The 18,306-nt window shown below is 37.9% G+C and overlaps 1 protein-coding gene across 5 annotated transcripts in view; it reads left to right on the top strand.

The window, feature by feature from the left end:
- Positions 1-18,306, top strand: part of RAD18 (RAD18 E3 ubiquitin protein ligase) — a 262,323-nt gene that overhangs the window by 200,206 nt on the left and 43,811 nt on the right. For all 5 annotated transcript variants that reach the window (XM_075938716.1, XM_025189544.2, XM_075938715.1 and 2 more), the window contains one exon: positions 1,217-1,379. In XM_075938716.1, the coding sequence (XP_075794831.1) occupies positions 1,217-1,379 (163 nt within the window). The remainder of the gene's footprint in view (positions 1-1,216; positions 1,380-18,306) is intronic.

Raw genomic sequence — 18,306 nt, 5'->3', positions numbered from 1 at the left:
AAAAATCAGAGGGGTGCTCAGTACCCACCGGCAGCCAAGACCCCCTCCCCCACCATTTTCTACCCTCCCTTTGTTCTCTCACCCCAGCTCCTCACCTGCTTGTGATCCCACTGATCTGCTTCTTCTCCTCTCTCTCAACTCCTCCCATTGCCACAAAACAGCTGTTTGGCAGCATTTGGGATGCTCCTGAAGGGAGGGGTAGGAGTGAAGATGCAGCATACTCAAAAGAAGGGATAGAAGGAGGCACAAGGCAGGGACGAAGTGGGGGAGGGCTTGCAGCAGAGTGGGAAGTTGAGTACCCCCATCTAGAGCAGAGTTGATGCTTATGATAACTGATAAAACCATTTGTCGAATATAAAAAATAACAGAACGGTTTTAGAAAAGTATTTCCTACATATGTTTCCTTAATTTAAAAAAACAAAAAAGACAGCAGACTGACATTTCTGTCTTTTCAGACGCATTGCCAAATCATCAGCTTAGTTTTATTTACACTCAATTTATAGCCTTGAGCTTTCAAACTTCCAGATTATAAATCTGTTGACTGTGATAACATCAAGTGGTATTGGGCACCAGTGAACAGAGGTGCCACATTTTGAGTGCTTGCTAGTTTTTAAAATATGATGTCAGTTCCTATAATTGAAGACAAGTGCACTTAAATACCCTTTGCATTTTCTCCCATCTTTGCATAAAATAGATTCTGGACAAATGTTGCTGCTTTTATTTTTGGTTCATGGTGGATGTTAATTATGTTGGGAAAAGAAACGAGTCAGTGTATTGAAATAGTAATCTTGCACAGGTAGTCAAAGGAAGTGAGGAAATATGTTTGAAATATGATAACTTTGTTTTTTCCAAACTAGGGTGTTTCTACATAGTCGGGCTTAATTTGAATTGAGCTACATCAATTGCACAGATTATTTGGAATTTGGGAGCATATATACAGCATTTATTTTGAAATAGAGCACTCTTCCTCTGACTTCCTTTACTCCTCGTACTATAAGGGTTACAGGAGTTGGAGTAAGAAGTTCTCTAGCTTCACAGTATTTCAACATTATTTCAAATAACTGCCTGCTGTGTAGATGTAAACTAAGTTATTTAGAAATAATGTTGCTGTGTAGGCGTACCCCTAGAGAATAACAAACAGGAAAAAAAAGAGAAACTGAATTATCTATGAGGTATTAAACTCTGTTTTATCTCTGTCTTGTATTATTTCTTCCAGGAGAACAGAATATTAAAAAACAATGCATAGACCACATGTCTGTAACAGACCAGGTACTCAAAATAGAAATACCTGATTTTGACACAAGGAAATCCCATAATATGGCTGAGACCTCGGAATCTCTTTCTCCTGCATTCTCAGAATCATCAGGATCATCAAGAAGGTTAGTGGCATAAGAATTTATAATGCCTATCTTTCCTCCTTATGTGTCTTATGATAAAAGCTGACAACAAAGTTCGGAAGACTTGTGATAGCAGCAAAATCTAGCCTTTCCTTGAGCTTTTATTTCAACTTCTTGGCAACGAATCCTTTTTTGTATCATTAAGTTGGGGGCTCACTTAATTACAAGTAATGAAACAAATTTGTGCATTTTCAAACAGAGATATTTTTGAAAAGAGATTCGGTTGTGTTTTTATTGGCAATGAATTGCTTTGCTAATATAAAACCAGTTTTGCTATCCATTCCTTTTCATTGTTTCATATGTTTAGTGTCTGTTTAGGTTGTTTCCCATCTAACAGTTAATTTGTCATCCATTCGTATGTCGGAACTGTAAGTCTTTCTGATACATTTTTGATGTCTCTATGACCTTCTAGATTCTAGAACTAACTCGGGAATATGTGGTAAATAATCATTTATAAACAGTTGCAGTCAGCTCTGCTTTACGTGTGTGTGCGCGCGTGCACGCATTTTGGCTTCATCTGTTCAACCTATAACGCAGTATAACCAGAGGCACATGACCAAATTTTAATTAACAAAGAGTTTGGAGTAAACATGTGGCAGCATGAAGCCCACAGGTTTATTTGTGTACAGTTTGCAAATTGGAAGTCTGTTCACAGGGCTTGATGATGGTCCAACTCCATGTAGTTCACACTGAGGGTCAGGCTTTACCAACACACATCTCAAAGTGGGATTCCTTGCCCTGAACATTACTGCTACTATAGCTGCCTCAGGATTTCTGCTTTTTGTTTTAGTTTCACAAAGTAGATTGTTGAGGGGAAATCAGGCTAATTAATACAAAAATAGTGCCTACTTCTCATCTATTTTATTCATTTTATTTGCTTGATTTTAAGCTGTTTGGCATTAACATCCTCAGCAAATCTGGATTTTAATGTTTTTAAACTGAGAAGGTTTTTCTGGAGTGGAAGAAATAGTTTGTAGAGGCTCATTAATCTTCTGAATCCATTAAATTTCTATTTTATTGGAAGTTTGGTGTTAAGATATGTCCTAGGTCTAAGGGCCCTCTCCTGTACCTGTTCATGTTCAAGCAAACTTGACTTTATGTAGGAATTTTAGGATCTTGCCCTCAGTGAAGTTACTTTCCTGTTTACATTTTGTGTGTGCTTTCACACCTTAATAGGAAATGTGACTGCTTTGTTCTCATCCATTGCTTAAATGTACCGAACATATAGAAATAAAAAACCAAAATGTAACCCTGTCTGTTCTTTAATTTTATGTAATTAAAGAAAACACTAAAAATAAGGAATTGTAGAATGTATTGTAGCAAATACTTCAGAGTTGGAAAATAGTTTAGTGTGTTTGTCTTTTGTTCACATGTCGGGGCTGTTTTGTGTTATGCTCTTTAGGTAAATTCAGATTATATTTTAGCGGTATCAGGTATCCTATTCTTTTAAAAAGTCTTGATACACCTGCCAAATTGAAATAAAGATTATTATAAATTTATCTGTTGTCATTCTGCTTTCTGGTGAGGCAGAGGTGCAGGAGTCAATGTTGGGGGTCAGGAGGGGCTCAGGTTGGGGGATCCCATCCAGCACAGGCCTTTTCTTTCCCCAGTCCCTGCCCTAACCACCAAGGGCTCTTTCTCTCCTCCAGGGCGCTACCCCCTGGCTACCAAGAGCCTTTTCTCTTTCCCTTCCCAAGACCTTTCTCTGACAGCCTTTTCTCTCCTTTCTCCTCTGGCACTGGGACCAAATGCCGGGAAGGGGGGAAAGGGTTGGAGCAAGGGGGCCATTTACTCAGTGTGCTGGCAGGGAAGATGGCAGAGCCCCAGCGCATCTGGCCGCTCCTTTGGTGGTACTCCCAGTGTACACTCTGCAGGATATCTCTCCCCTGCAGGCTCACTGCTCCCACTGTCAGTATCACGGCCCTTCAAACAGCCCCCTGCCCCCACCTTTCCATGTTATGGAAAATGGTCTCTTTCTCAGTGCTTCGAATTTTCCTGGCACAACCAAACCCTGATCATGCTTTAAGTTAGGAGAAGAGGAAGCTGCATATCAAATTTGATTATCCTTTTTGGTCTGTAGCCTTTTTCTTTGCATACATATGTGTAGTCATCGTTTTTTCATTTAGATTTTCAAATTTGAATGTTATTTATGACCTCCACTACTGTTAGTTTGTGTTCTTTTGGAGACAGTAAAAATAATTAGAAGGGTTGTTGATTAATCACAGTTATCTCACACTCTTAACCCCTCAAAATTAATTGCACTTTTATTTGCACAGTTAAATAATAGAATACCAATTGACATTTATTGAACATTTTTGAATATTTTTCTACATTTTATACGTTGTTTTCAATTAAATCACAATATAAAGTGTACAATGTTAACTATAGATTACTAGTTTTATTTCAAATACTTGCACTGTAAAAATGATAGAGAAATAGTTTGTTTTCTTCATACAAGCACTGTAGTGCAATCTCTGTATTGTGAAAGTGTAACTTGAAAATGTAGACTTTTTTGTTACATAACTGCAGTCAGAAACAAACAATGTGAAACTTTAGAACCTGTAAGTCCACTCAGTCCTTCTTGTTCACCCAGTTATTAAGACAAACTAGTATTTATGGGAGATAATGCTGCCTGCTTCTTATTTACAACATCACCTGAAAACGAGAGCAGGCATTCGGATGGCACATTTATAGCTGTGTTTGCAAGGTATTTACATGCTGGATATGCTAAATGTTCATATGCCCCTTCAGGCTTTGGCCACTATCCCAGAGAACAAGCTTTCATTCTGATGATGCTTGTTTTTTTAAAAAAGTGCTAATTATATTTGTGACTGAATGTATTGGGGTAGAATTGTGTGTCTCCTGCCCTGTTTTACCTGCATTCTGCTTGGATGATGGCCCATTTTTAAAACACTTTTGCTACAGATGTGACAAGACACAAAGAAGGTACCAATGTGAACTCTAAAGATAGCTACAGCACTCAACCCAAGGTTTAAGAATCTGAAGTTCCTTCCAAAATCTCAGAGGTATAAGGTGTGGCGAATCCTTTCAGAAGTCTTAAAGGAGTATCGCTCTGATGCGGAAACTACAGAACCTGAGCTATAAAAAATAAAATTGAGTTTCTACTGGTGGCATCTGACTCAGATGATGAAAATGAACATATGTTGGTCTGTACTGTTAGAATAGTTACCAAGTAGAACCAGTCATTAGCATGGGCAGGTATTCTCTGGAATGGTGGTTGAAGGATGAAGAGACATAGGAATCTTTAATGCTTTGGCAATTAAATGCCTTGCAACACTGACTCTAGCAATGGTATGTGAATGCCTATTCTCACTTTTAGGTAACATTGTAAACAAGAAGTGATTTGCATTATTTTCTGCAAATGTAAATGAGCTAGTTTATCTGAGTGAGTGGTTGACCAAGAAGTAGGACTAAGTGGACTTGTAGGTTCTAAAGTTTTATAATGTTTTATTTTTGAATGCAATTACTCTTTTACATATTTCTATATTTGTAAGTTCAACTTTCACGATAAAAAGATTGCATTATAGTGTTTAAGTGAATTGAAAAATACTGTTTGTTTTGTTTACTACAATGCAAATATTTGTAATCAAGACCAAAGTGATTACTGTACCTTGTATTCTGTATTGTAATTGAAATCAATATACAGTATTTGAAAATAAATGGTTCTCTATTATTGTTTAACAGTGTGATTAGTCACAATTAATTTTTAATCACACGATTAACGACAATTTTAATTGTTTTATAGCCCTAATAATTATAAATACAAATACGTGAAAGTGTGAAATATGTAGATGATTTTGGGGGGTTGGAATTTGGCATCCTTGAAAACACTTTTTCTCAATGTGAATTTGCACAGTAGTTGAGGACTATCTTTAGAAGATTGTTAATCCCTAAGCATGATACTTATGTAAAACTGCATTTGCCTATAATTTATGCAGGTGTGATTTGTATTAAGATTAGTAAGATCCTTGTAGCTCAGAGTAAAGTATGAAGCCTTCTCTGGAGAATTATAAGATGATTCTTTATGCCTACACAATTTAAAAACCAAACAGGTATTCCATAAACAGATGGTTGGGAATGAATAGTTTGCAATCATTCTTGCCTCCCAAGTGAAATGTGCTGCCTTCTATTCGCTCCTAGATCTTCTGTTAACCTACATTTAGGCCTGTGTTTGGATAACTGAACACACAGATATTCAAGCGTTCTTGCAAAGAAAGTACATTTTATTTTACTTTTTCATCTTAAAAAAATCCAAAATGAAATAATATTTTAGCTTGACAAGGTAATGGAAAAAAGAAATAGTGTATCTTAATCTAAGAAATTTAGTATTTGCAGGTTAATAGACACAGACCTATTAAAAAGCGGGTTTATTACAGGTTGGTTACTGTTGTTTGTAATCTAATTTAGTGTATTAGAATATGTCTTATCAGAAGAGCCTTGCACAGATACAAAATTTGTATCCACATCCCTATTTGCATTGACACCTCTGGATACAATTATGCACGGATATAAGGCGATATCTGCAGATTTGCAGGGCTCTACTTATCAGTTCTTATGATTTCCTGTTGCCCATTCTGATAATTATCACTGTTTTTATGCCTTCTAACATCATAGAGATGATTTGCTATTTTAAAATTAAAACCTCTTCAGAGTTTATACATTGCCACATATCGTTACAATGGTTGAAGGTAAAGAGAGAGAACTCACCAGTTTAAATGACTGTCATGCCACGGAAGTTTGATAAACCCCAGTTTGTTTGTTAAATGTGGAAAATAGCTTTAGAGTTCAATCTGAACTGTGTTTGTGTTTAATTGCTTCATTGTACTTGTATGCTCAGCAATATTTTTAATGAGACCACCCAATTACAACTTTGTTTTAAATGCATTAGCTACTTTCTGTAAATCCATTTACAGTTTTATTAACATAGTCTGTTTATAGAATGTGTACTTTCTTTAATTTCATGTCACTTTGTAGTGAAGACAAATTAATCTGCTTATATTGTACTATTTTTATAAGAAAATTTATACATAATAAAATGAACTGTACAAGCATCCCAGCAAAAGTATTTAAATGACAGGAATCTTGCCTGCATTGTTTTTCGCACTTCTGATAGTGCTGTACAAAATTCTTTTGTCAGTTTCTTGTTCCTCAAACATTGAAAAGTTTGAGCTATTTTCCTGGATTGGTAAGAATAATTTATAACATGTAAACTGAAATTGGGCATAGACTGTTTGAGTACCCGATATTTCAAGACCTCGTTTTTTCTCCTGCCAAACCAAGTTCTCTATTCCCCTTTCTGCCTTAAGTTTTAAACAGAGAGGCAGGATGAGTGAGGTAATAAATTTTATTGGACCAACTTATTCATCTTTGAGAAATGTATTCCCAGTATTACAGCTAAATTCAAGATGGAACAAATTGTTACAATATGTTAACTACATATGCTAAGGGACCTTTCAAGATTAGGTTGCCATTAACACGCCTGCAATCAAAAGACAGAAAAAGTGGCAAAAAGCAAGGTACAGATTGTAGTAATAAAACATAAATCCAGTATCTTTATTAAGATCTTGATCTTTAGTGTCTACTAAAGTTATGAATTTGCTGCTCCCAGGCTCATCTTCTGAAGTGTTGTGCAGGTTTTCTGGGAGGAGAAGAACTGAGAGGTCAGATATGGAGTGATTGTTTTGTGAAAAGTGTTTGCTCACAGATAGTATAATATTCGGTACTGCATGTTTTTCTGTGTGAGGTCTTTGCATGATGTTCGTTTGGTATCACACTTTTTTGTTGTGGCATTAATGCACTGGATGAGGGACACAAAATGTGATAAAAATGTAGAGGCCCCTTAATTTTGAAAGGTAAGTTGTGGGGCATATTTGGTGTTGTAGCAGTGGAGAAACGTTAATAGGTTTTGCAGCTGTTTGGCAGAGTCTGGTGCTGCTTTGAGTTGGTGGATGCTGGTTTGTGGGGTCTTTGCGTGTGATGATGAAGGTAGTGAGAATGATGTGGTGTCTGAAGCCCAGAAGAAGGGGTTCTAAAAAGATTTCTTGTGGTGTGGTCTCCATAAAGGATGTAAATTGGTAACCGGTTACCAGTTACCTTGTAAGCATCACCCTTAATGGTGGGAGGCAGCCCTCCCGCCTGCTGTTGCTTTTGCCTCCCCCCACTGACACTTCTGCCCATCTTCCCCCTCCTCCCACCCTGTGAGGCTGAGGATGCCCAGACCATGCTGGAGCAGGCCATGCCCATGGCATAGGAGGTCACTCCAGCCCGGTCATGGTAGGCGGGGGGAGGCTGCTGCAGCCCAGTGGGCTGGAACAGCTCCTTGCCCACCCCCTTTAATCAGTCAACCTTAATATTCAACTGGTTAACTAATTAAATGGGATTTTACATTCCTAGTCTCTACTGAATATGGGTTGTAGTTGTTTAATGATACCTAGAATGGTTTCCAGCATGGGGTTGTAGGTAACAACTAGGGTTGTATGATCAGAGGGATTTTTTTCTGTTTTCAAGCAGGTTTTCTCAGGGTATTTGCATGACCCATTTCATGAGGCAATCTAAATGTCGCTGGTGGAATTTTCTTGTCCTTGCTTGCGAGTCCTTGTTTTCAGCAGGTGGGAGTATGTGATTTCTTGTTTTGAGATGGTCCTTTCTGTAGTATGTGAGATGTAAGAGATGATTCCTTAGTTTTTGTTTCTGCAGAACTGTTCATAACATTGGAAGTTATATATTTGAAGTTTTAATCATATAAACTTTAGTATTTGCAGTAACAATGTCTTGTAAAGGATATTAGTATTGCTGTTACTAATAATCTGAATGTGTTTACAGTCTCAACCTGGTGGAATATATGTCTAGCCGAAGAGTGTTTTTGTCCCTCCCTTTTATGGGAACTAAATTCACTCTCTTAAGTGCAAAAACACAACGAAAAATATCCATTAATTCTTGAATTGTACTCATAATCTCACAGATGTGAACAGCATGAGATATCCATTGCAATTATTTGGACCTTCTTTACAAAAATAAATGTTTAGTAATTGTCTGTGGTTTACTCTTTGATCCTGCCCCATGTTGAGTTGCTGTAGAGACTCCAAAGAACTGTGTTTTTCAGAATTTGTGAGGGCTTTTCCTCATCTTTCCTACTTAGGGGATATTCACTATTTATTTTGTAATTCAGGTTAGTATGCTACTCTAAAAATATGAACTTTAACAACCAGATACTGCAGTGGTTCAGAAAGAGCTTTAAAAGTTTGGCCATGTTGTATCTTAAAGCAATACACATAAATTCAGACAGTTAGTGTTTAGTGTGCACTTAGAGAGTACCACATGTTGTACTGTAATTCTTTTCATCAGACATTGAGAGTGAGACTAATGCTAACAACAAAGCAAAGATTTAAGTGAAGTACATAAACGACTGCAGATATGTGTGAGGCACCAGCCTATTGCCAGCAGTATGGTGTTCTCTCCAAACTGCACTTCATTTGAAAAGCTACCCAAAATATTTTTTCTGAGTGCGCTACCAAGATTGTATGGAACAAGCCTTTTCCTTGCAAGAAAACACACACACATTTTGGTGATTTTTAAAATGACTCCCTCTCTCCCACTTCTCCTGACCCAGCAATGGGAAACTTGGAAAAAAATACAGCAGCCAAAAAGGCAAAAAGCAGTCATCTCACTTAGGTTCTGTTTGCCCTTGCACTTCCTCTCAGTTGCTCTGAGAGAAAATCTAAAACAGAAATACTAGTACTAAACCCAGTCTTGTCTGTTTTTATGTCTCTTGAGGAGTTTAATGCTGCAGCTGTGTTTTCTGCCTGCCCTTGTTTCTAGGCCTGTTCTTGCACCTCAGAAGACTACCTTTTTTTGCCAATATTTCTTAGGTCAGTGTCTGGAGCTATTTCTCAGTTTGCTTTGCTGCCTTTTGCTTGCTCCTAACGGTGGTGGAAGTAAAATAAATGAAGCCTAGTCTGAGCATTTAAACTCAAGCCTGATGATGAGTTAGTATCTAGCAGTGTCACCCCAGGAGGAACACCAGGAAGGAATTGTTAGTATTCCTTTCTGGCTCCCTCTTCAGGGTTTGGCACACTTGTGGTTTGTTTTGCCTACCAACTAGCATTAGGGTGCTTTGGCCATTTATTGCATACTCTTCACTACATCCAGATAGGGTTGCTGGATGGTTTCAACAAAAATACCAGACACACTTGACATTACATCACAATCTACATTACTTCTTATTTAGAAAATACTGGACATTTATATTTTCTCAATTTGTTTCCCAAACAGAAAGCTCAAATACTGGACTGTCCGGTTCAAAACCGGACACCTGGCAACCCTACATCAAGAACAGCAGTCCATGCAGCCTTCATCCAGCTGTGCAGGGGAAGAGGAAGGACATTCCTCCCCTGCTTAGTTGCATTTGGGGTATGGATGATCTAGCCCTAAATAAGTATTAACATTTGGGTAGCTTCATTGTTTGCAGCAACAGTTCCCAACTACTGGTCTGCAGACCTCTGGCTGCCAGGACACAGTGGCTCTGGTGGCTGGGGCTGAAGTACATCATCAAGCACCTCCTCTCCCACTGTGACTGTTGGGAAAGGCGTGTCCTGCCCCACCTCTCAGCCAACCAGCACCGGGCAGAGGCGGGATCTCCTCCCGAATGCAGTTGGCAAACCCTGCAAATTCTAGGTGTGCGAGCGCAGTTAGCAAAACTACTCTATCCTGGGATACTATCTTGCTTACAACAATTTGCAGCCCAATCGTTACCCTAGGTCCTTTGGTGCAAGGTGTTACATGATAGAATGTAATAGTATGGTAATGTAGTTAGCATGAAATTAAAGTATCTCTCTGATTCTTGATAGTAATGTAGCCGTGTTAGTCTGGGGTAGCTGAAGCAAAATGCAGGACAATGTATCTCTGATGCTTGAAACTGTAAGGTTCATATGTAATCAGATAGGAGTAAATTGAGCAGGGCTTTAAGAAAAAATAATAATTTAAATCTTTTCTTTAAATAACTTTGCGTATTTTAGCAAAACCATGATTTTTGTGGGTTTTGCATTTATTTGATAATAGGATATCATATAACAATTGTCAAAGGTGACCCCTAGCATGTGCAATACATTAGAAAGTTCAAGCCTACATGTTAAATATTTATAGGAGAGTAATAAAGAGAGATTTTTGAGCAAAAGACTCCTAAAGATTAAGAGATGCTATGATTTCTGCATTTTTTTGAGTTAAGTACTGTAATCTAGGAACGTTCATCACCTCTCTGTTGTTACTATCATACAAATGTGTGTTTAATAACCGATTAACACCAGTACTTGAAATTTTTATTTTACATATGATCATAGTGATAGAAATTGGTACATTTTTAGTTTAACTAGTATGGATCCACTGCTACTATTTTAGATATGCATACTACTGTTTTCATTGAGGAAATAAGAGTAAATGACACTTATTAAAAATCTTAAGACTTATATCAAAGTGCGTATCTATGGGGTATGAGAGTAATCCAAACATGTTCAGTCATTTTTCATCAATTGATAAAACTACCCAAAGTAAAATATATATAACATGTCAATTGAACATGGATAATTTTAACAGGACTTTTGAACAGGACTTTTAATGGATAATTCTTTCAACAATATTAACTCAAGTAATGTATATAGCTTTCATGAACTGCTGAGTTCTGTGTAAATAGGTGTGGTATATTCCTTAGCTTTCTCAACCAAAACCATGTTTTACACAACTACTTCTAAAGTAGCAGGACTCAAAAAGAAACCTAGGAGGCAATTATGATTAAATCAATGGATCAGCTATAAAGGATCAAATTTTCTTCTCTTCTTTAAAGCATGGTCCATAAAGTGGACAGTTTTCAGTCTTTTTCTTAAAAATAAACAAAAGCTGCTCTATAAAATCTCCTGATGTGAGGCAGACACCCATGAATGGTGACAGGAGTTGCACTTGTGTGTTATTGGATATTACTCTTCTGTATGTGATGTTTTCTGGAGTGACCAACCAGCATGCTGAGCTATTAAAGTGTGTAATGAAACTTGACAACTTAATTTGAAATTCTCACTGAACAGGGTGAACAGACTTGGAAACTGATTCTCAGTTGATGTAAATCAGCGGTTTTCAACCTCTGATTCATGAAGTCCTGAACTCTGCAGTTTATATCTAAGATTTCCAAATGAGTCACCTCAATTCATAATTTTTAGAGGTCCACAGATGAAAAAAAAAGTTAAAAACAACTGGTAGAAATCATATAGCTTCAATTTAAACTGCTAAGCTTCTGATCTGTAGTATTAAGACTGGACCCAAAGCCCACTGAAGTCAGTTGGTGTTTTGGTATAAGCTTTTGATGCTTTAGATAAGGCTCCAATGAACAGATTTAGTGATGCACTGCAGCATGTGCTGAACTATGCCAAACTGGGTCTTTTGTCTACCAACTTAAGAAGCAGAAATAGGGGTGAAGAAAGCCACTTTTCATTTAAAAAACATGAAGTTTACCAGCCAGCAACTTTTCTATCAATATCTATTAATGTCTATCTATTAATATCTAAAAAAGTGTAGTCAAAGGCATAGTTACATTTAAAATTACTAATATAATGGAGTAATGATATAATGGAGTCTCATGTTGACTTGGATAGGTGAGGTACTGTCAATTATTGTGGGACTTGAGATCAGACCAAAGACCAATTTTGTACTTGCGGCCCTGCCAATGAGTGCCACAAGTGAAAACAATTGCAGATGAATGTGCTCTGCTTTTAGCTTTATGCCCTCACTTCTCTTCTTGATTGCAGGAAATCTGTGAGCTCTTGAAGTCTTCGAGTCCAAAGTATAGAGGTCTTGTTATGAATTGGCAGTGTTCAGATGTGTAGGTCAGCACGACAAGATTGGAGGTTAACATTTAGTACTGCATATGCCTCACCAAATGTTTCTAAATGCATCTATTAGAACAGCTGCAAACATGGTGCTAATGAAATCAGATCAAGAACTCAGACTTGTTTTACTCCATTTGTGTACATCAGGGAGCTGAGAGTCAGCCTCTGTCAAGGACATACATCTGAATTCTAGAATGAAATTATTTAATAATATTGACAAACTTATTGAAGACATTCAAATATGCAGAGGACTGTTCTCAGGCCATCTTGAGTTACAGAACAAGTTTTTTATTAAGATTGATGATAACTGCATTTAGGACTTCTGCTTATAACATTTTGCCTGAATTTGGTAGGGTGCAAAGATCATGTCTGAAGTACCAAATTCAAAACAGAAGCAACACTCCATTATTACTTCTGCAAGTTGAGCAGTCAGCTGGTTTAGCATGACTTGAGTATTTTTTCCTGAAGTGGCAAGGAGCAAGATGTAACAATGGTTATTCTAAGTCATGCAATTGCTTGCTTTTTATTTTTTTGGTAAGGTGAATAATGTTGTCATTTTTAAGTTCCTGTGGTACACCTCTTGTTTCCAAAATCTTATGTAGACGCCAGTGAGCTTCATGATTCCCTTATGGCCCCCATATCTGAAAATCTCCACAAAGATACTGTCTGTACCCACTGCATAACTGTTTTAACATTTGCTTGTCTGCTTTTCATGCTTCAGAGATCTTCTGTGGAATTGAGAGTTGGTCTTGAATTGGACTTTGTTTGTGATCATCAGGCACTGATGTCTGTCCATCATGTCAACAATTCAGAACCTTATAAAGCAGGGGTGGGCAATAAAATAGCGATAGTTCATCAGAGTTAGCCCCTGCTGGGCTGCTGCCACTATATTTACCTGCACCTTTGCAGGTATGGATGATCACAGCTTCCACTGGCCGAGAACCATAATCTGTGGCCAATGGGACCTGTGATCTCTCATATCTGCAGAGAGGCAGGTAAATACAGCAATGTGGGGGCTGGTATTTGCCCACCACAGTTTAAGTGTACAGCCTATCTTTTCTGAATTTTTTTCATGATCAGTGACTGGTAGTGATTTGTCTACATTCCAGATCTCCATGCTCAGTTTTCAGATCTCACTCACTCACTCACTCACTCACTCACTCACTCACTCACTCACTCACTCACTCAGCTTTAATTTTCCACAAGTTGGTGAAGCTAAGTTTTCACATTGCACCTTTGCACATGAATAAGCCATCTTTTTAAATAGAGGAGTAATCATTTATCTATAATGCAGGAAGAGCATGCATGGATGTCAGAAGTTGCTTTATCTCTGCTCCATTTTCATCAACCCTATGCAAATTTATCTCTGTGCTCTGAGGAGTTCTTTATGTACTGCAAACACTGTTTACTTACAATAACTTCCTGGTTGTCTTTTATCTAAGTGAGAAAATATATCAAGCGCCTCAAGATTTTAAACAAGTATTGTACATGTAAACTCAGATTTCAATGTATGCATATTGAGCTTGGATATTGAAGTTTGATAACATCCGTGTTTCTAACTACCTCATACCCAACAAAATGGATTGATTAGATTTTCTGTGAAGCTAAGAAAATGTACTCCCCCTTTAAAACAAATAAACTTTAAAGGAGACTAGCTCCCTTCATTTTAGCTTTTTCTTTGTTCTGGATGGTTAATTTGCTTGAAAATGTTTATAGTCAAATCCAAATTGTAGTCAATAAAAATGGGTTACTTCAGGTATAATACCTCTTGTTGCTTAATAGTAGTCAGTCATGAATAAACGGAGGCAGACTTGGGGAAGTGCTTGAGGCTGATGTGATCTGCACTTAACACAACTTGAGAGCAACTCCAACAAATAAGAGTTTTGACCTCCTATTGCTGTAGTTCTCAATTTTTCCATTACAAGCACTTGAATTTCATAGCTTTATAGCTCTGTCATTAAAATTCACTCAGTTGAAACTTAATATGCAAAGTCTTAAACAAGAGCAGAGATTTTTAATAAAGAAAAAATAGAAAAGCAGGTATGCAAAAATGTTGTATGTGGTTTTGAAAGCTGAATGAAGTCTCTGGAGTTTGCTTCACTATGTCTGGTTATGTTAGGCACATATTTAAATTGTATTCAAAAGGCAGAACTATTGTGGGATAGGGCTGCACAAAGAAAAGGTAGTATGACCCTTACTGCTTTGCATAGGCTGCCTCGGTTCCAGGTTGCAGTGTTTGGGGAGAGTAGTGTCTACTAGATTCCTACTCATGTATACTGGTAGAGGCAGGGAGGGAGTGGAGCTTTAACTCCAGCTTCTCCTCCAATGTGATAGCCAGCCCAGCTGTGCTTCTTTGCCAGGGCAAGCCATCTATACTGTAATCCAGTATATGGCTGGCATATCTTATTTCCCTACTTAGATTGAAGGAAAAACCTACAAGACACTATTTGAGTCTTAATGTGGTCCTAGAGCAGCAACTACACACTGACCTGTGGTCAGAGCTGAGGAGAAGTCATAACTTAACCTATAGTAAAGTAGATAATTATTTTCTTATATTTTAGGCAAAGGACAGATTTATGTTGTGAAATAAAAACACTGCTTTCTAAGGAATGATTTGGCAGAATGGTACTATGAGTTCTTTGATATGGACAATAAGTGCTTGAAAAAGCTTGGCAAACACAGTAAGTGGACATGAAATTGCGGTGTTCTGTTTCCTGTAATTCTCTGTATTAACAGAAGATCAAGACTGGATTCTGATCACAAGAGATACAAGATGCATCTGATCCCAATTTACTGAGAACAAAATCATGACTATAATTTCTTGTAGTGTTTGCTGTCTACACTTGCAGCATTAAAGCGAATTTTCACACCCCTGAATGAGAAAGTTTCAGTCAGTTTAGACAAGCCCTTATCTCAGGTTAGTTATGTAATTATTTTGTGAAATAAAGTTTGTTCTTTCTTCAAGGATTGTCCTTGTGGATGCAGCACCTTAGGTGTTTGGGGCACCACTGAGCCTCTGGTCAGAGAGTTATGATAGCAGTACCTTCGGTAGGCTGTGCATGTGGGGCAGCCAGCATGCACCGGAGTGGCAACTGCATGTGCACAGCCAACCTTCCCTTCATGTCCTTTTCTGCCACAGTTGGTTTCAGTCAGAACTAAGCAGTCATCCTCTCCATTCTGTTAGAATTATAATTAGGTAAAAGAATTATTTTTTTTGTTCATTTTTTTTTAAATTGTATCCTTTGGTATATATGGCTGTGACTATTTTCTTCCACTATTTGATCTGAGGAAGTGGGTCTGGCCCACAAAAGCTCATCATCTAATAAACCATCTTGTTAGTCTTTAAAGTGCTACATAGTCCTGTATTTTGTTTCAGCTACACCAGACTAACACGGCTACATTTCTATCACTGTAGCTCAGCAGTTTCTCTTTGAAGTCTGGTCCTGAAGTTTTTTTGCTGCAGGATGGCTACTTTTAGATCTGCAATTGTGTGTCCAGGAAGATTGAAGTGTTCCCCTACAGGTTTTTGTATGTTGCCATTCCTAATATCAGATTTGTGTCCATTGATTCTTTTAAGTAGGGACTGTCCAGTTTGGCCGATGTATATAGCAGTGGGGCATTGTTGGCACATGATGGCATATATTACGTTGGTAGATGTGCAGGAGAATGTACCAGTGACAGTATGGCTGATCTGGTTAGGTCCTGTGATGGTGTTGCTGGTGTATATATGTGGGCAGAGTTGGCACTGAAGTTTGTTGCAAGGATTGGTTCCTGAGTTCGAAAGTAAATCGAAAGAATGCGGCAGTTTTTTCGACCGCGGAAAACCTAATTTTACGAGGAATAATGCCTTTTTTTGAAAGTGCTCTTTCTAAAAAAGGTGCTATGTAATGCAAACTGTGCTTTTTTGAAAGAGAGCATCCAGACCGCCTGGGTGCTTTCTTTCAAAAAAGCGGCTTGATTTTTTGAAAGTACTGGCTGTAGTCTAGAGGCTCTCTTTCAAAAGAGGCTTTTTCGAAAGTATCTTTCAAAAAAGCCTCTTTCGAAAGAGGCTTGTATTCTAGATGTATCCTGTGTGTTACATAATTGTAATGAGACTTATACTTTAGTTAGTACTAGCGCTCTTGCTCTCTAAAAGCTATACACTAAAAAATAAAATGAAATCAAGATCTGTGTAAATCCAATTACAGAAAACTTTTTTTACTGCATCCAAACTCACTCTGTAACCTATTCAGTGGCTGAGATCAAACAAAACAATTGAAAGAAATAACACATGCACAAATCTCCGTTAGTTTTGGGCTGTGTCGGTAATACTATTACACACGACTAAAACCAGTGGAAAAAATAATCAAACAGATTTGTTAATGGTTTTTATCTCTTTTCCTGTAAACCCCTGACAGTTTTTAGATACTCCTCTTCTACCTATTGTTCTGTATGTAAAAGTCATTTGGAGAGTGGTCCCAATAGGGTGGTGACAGTACAACTATGTGAGGCCAGTTGCATATGTAATCTATAAATCAATTTTATATCCTTCCCCAGAGATCAAACATGCTTCTGTTGTAGAATAATTAACTTTTAATTGACCTGAGGCATAAGCCAGTGAGTTTTAATTCTACTCCCAAACATATTCTAGATGTTCTCAGTCTCCCAGCTGTCAAAAAATTGTATTTGCTATTTGTATTTTAAATGAAAACACACTAGATTTGTCATTTTTAAAAACAAGTATGATAAAAGGAGACATACCGAGGCAAAGCTTATACATAATTTAAAATCATACATACCTAGCTCTTATGTATCTGTTAATTATTGGATAATTTATTTTGACAGTGAAAGAAGAAAACCACAGAATCCCTACTCATATATTTTAATTTATTTACCATTTAAAATTGCGCTTATTTATCCTGTTCATTATGGTAGTGCCTATGAGCCAACCAAGTAGAGGCCCTTTGTGCTATGTTTTAGAATTAGGGACTATTATTTCCCCAAAGATCTTACCCTCTAAATCAGGGATGGGGAAGCTTTTTTGTGTCAGGGGCCACTGACCCAGAGAAAAATCAGTCGGGGGCCACATTCAAGTGAGAAACAAAAAACCAAAACCCAACCCTCACAGTCTCGGCCCTGACTGAGGCTATGTCTACACTATACTTCTTTTTTGGAAAAGGGTACGCAAAATGTGCTCTGCAATTTGCGTACCTTTTTCTGATTGTTTTTTCGGAAGAGGCTTTTCCGAAATTTGGCCCATCTACACTAGGCCAAATTCTGGAAAATCTCTTTTGAAAGCGCTCTTCCTTGTGACGTGAGGAAGACAGGGCTTCAAAAAGAGCGCATCTGCTCTTTTGCAAAAAATGTCAGAAGAGCAGATGAATTCCCTGGATGCAGTATCCCAGAAAAACTCCATAGTGTAGATACAGCCTGAGAAGAAGAAATACACTCCCCACATTCCTCTTGCACACCAGAGCCTAGGGAGCCCAGGCTGCTAGATTTTGTGGGATCCAGCCCCATGGTGGGAGGGCAATGGGGGGTTTGAGTTCCAGCATGGGCACCCCAGTCTGGGGGGTTCCCTAAGCCTTGGGGGCTGGATCCAGGCAAGCCAGGGGCCACATGCAGCCCCCAGGCCTGAGGTTCTCCACCCCTGTTCTAAATAGGCAACACAAGCTAAAGATAGGGACATGAGCCAGTGATGGTAGCCAGTAATTGTTCCACAACTTTTCTTCCCTTTTCTTTTGTGTAAATCATCACATGTTTAGAAATAAGCAGCTATATGGTAATATAGAGTCATGTGGTTAAAAAGGCAACATGGTAGAGCTTGGAAGAGTATGTTGGAAATATGGTATTGGAGCCTTTAATCTCGCTGTATGAAATACACATCAAGCAAGCCCCCTCAACTGCTGGCCTGTTTTCCTGGAAATAAATTTCCTAACACTGAAAATCCATGTTATTTTGAAATAAGAACTTTTTTCCCTGTGTCCTTTATATTAAAACTTTCTCTTTTTAATCAGCTATTGATTTTCTGTCACAACATA

The sequence above is a fragment of the Pelodiscus sinensis genome, chromosome 11 (genome assembly GCF_049634645.1).
Source record: "Pelodiscus sinensis isolate JC-2024 chromosome 11, ASM4963464v1, whole genome shotgun sequence".
NCBI lineage: Eukaryota > Metazoa > Chordata > Testudines > Trionychidae > Pelodiscus > Pelodiscus sinensis.
The sequence above is the reverse complement of the archived record's forward strand: the minus strand, read 5'-3'. Positions and strand labels throughout refer to the sequence as shown.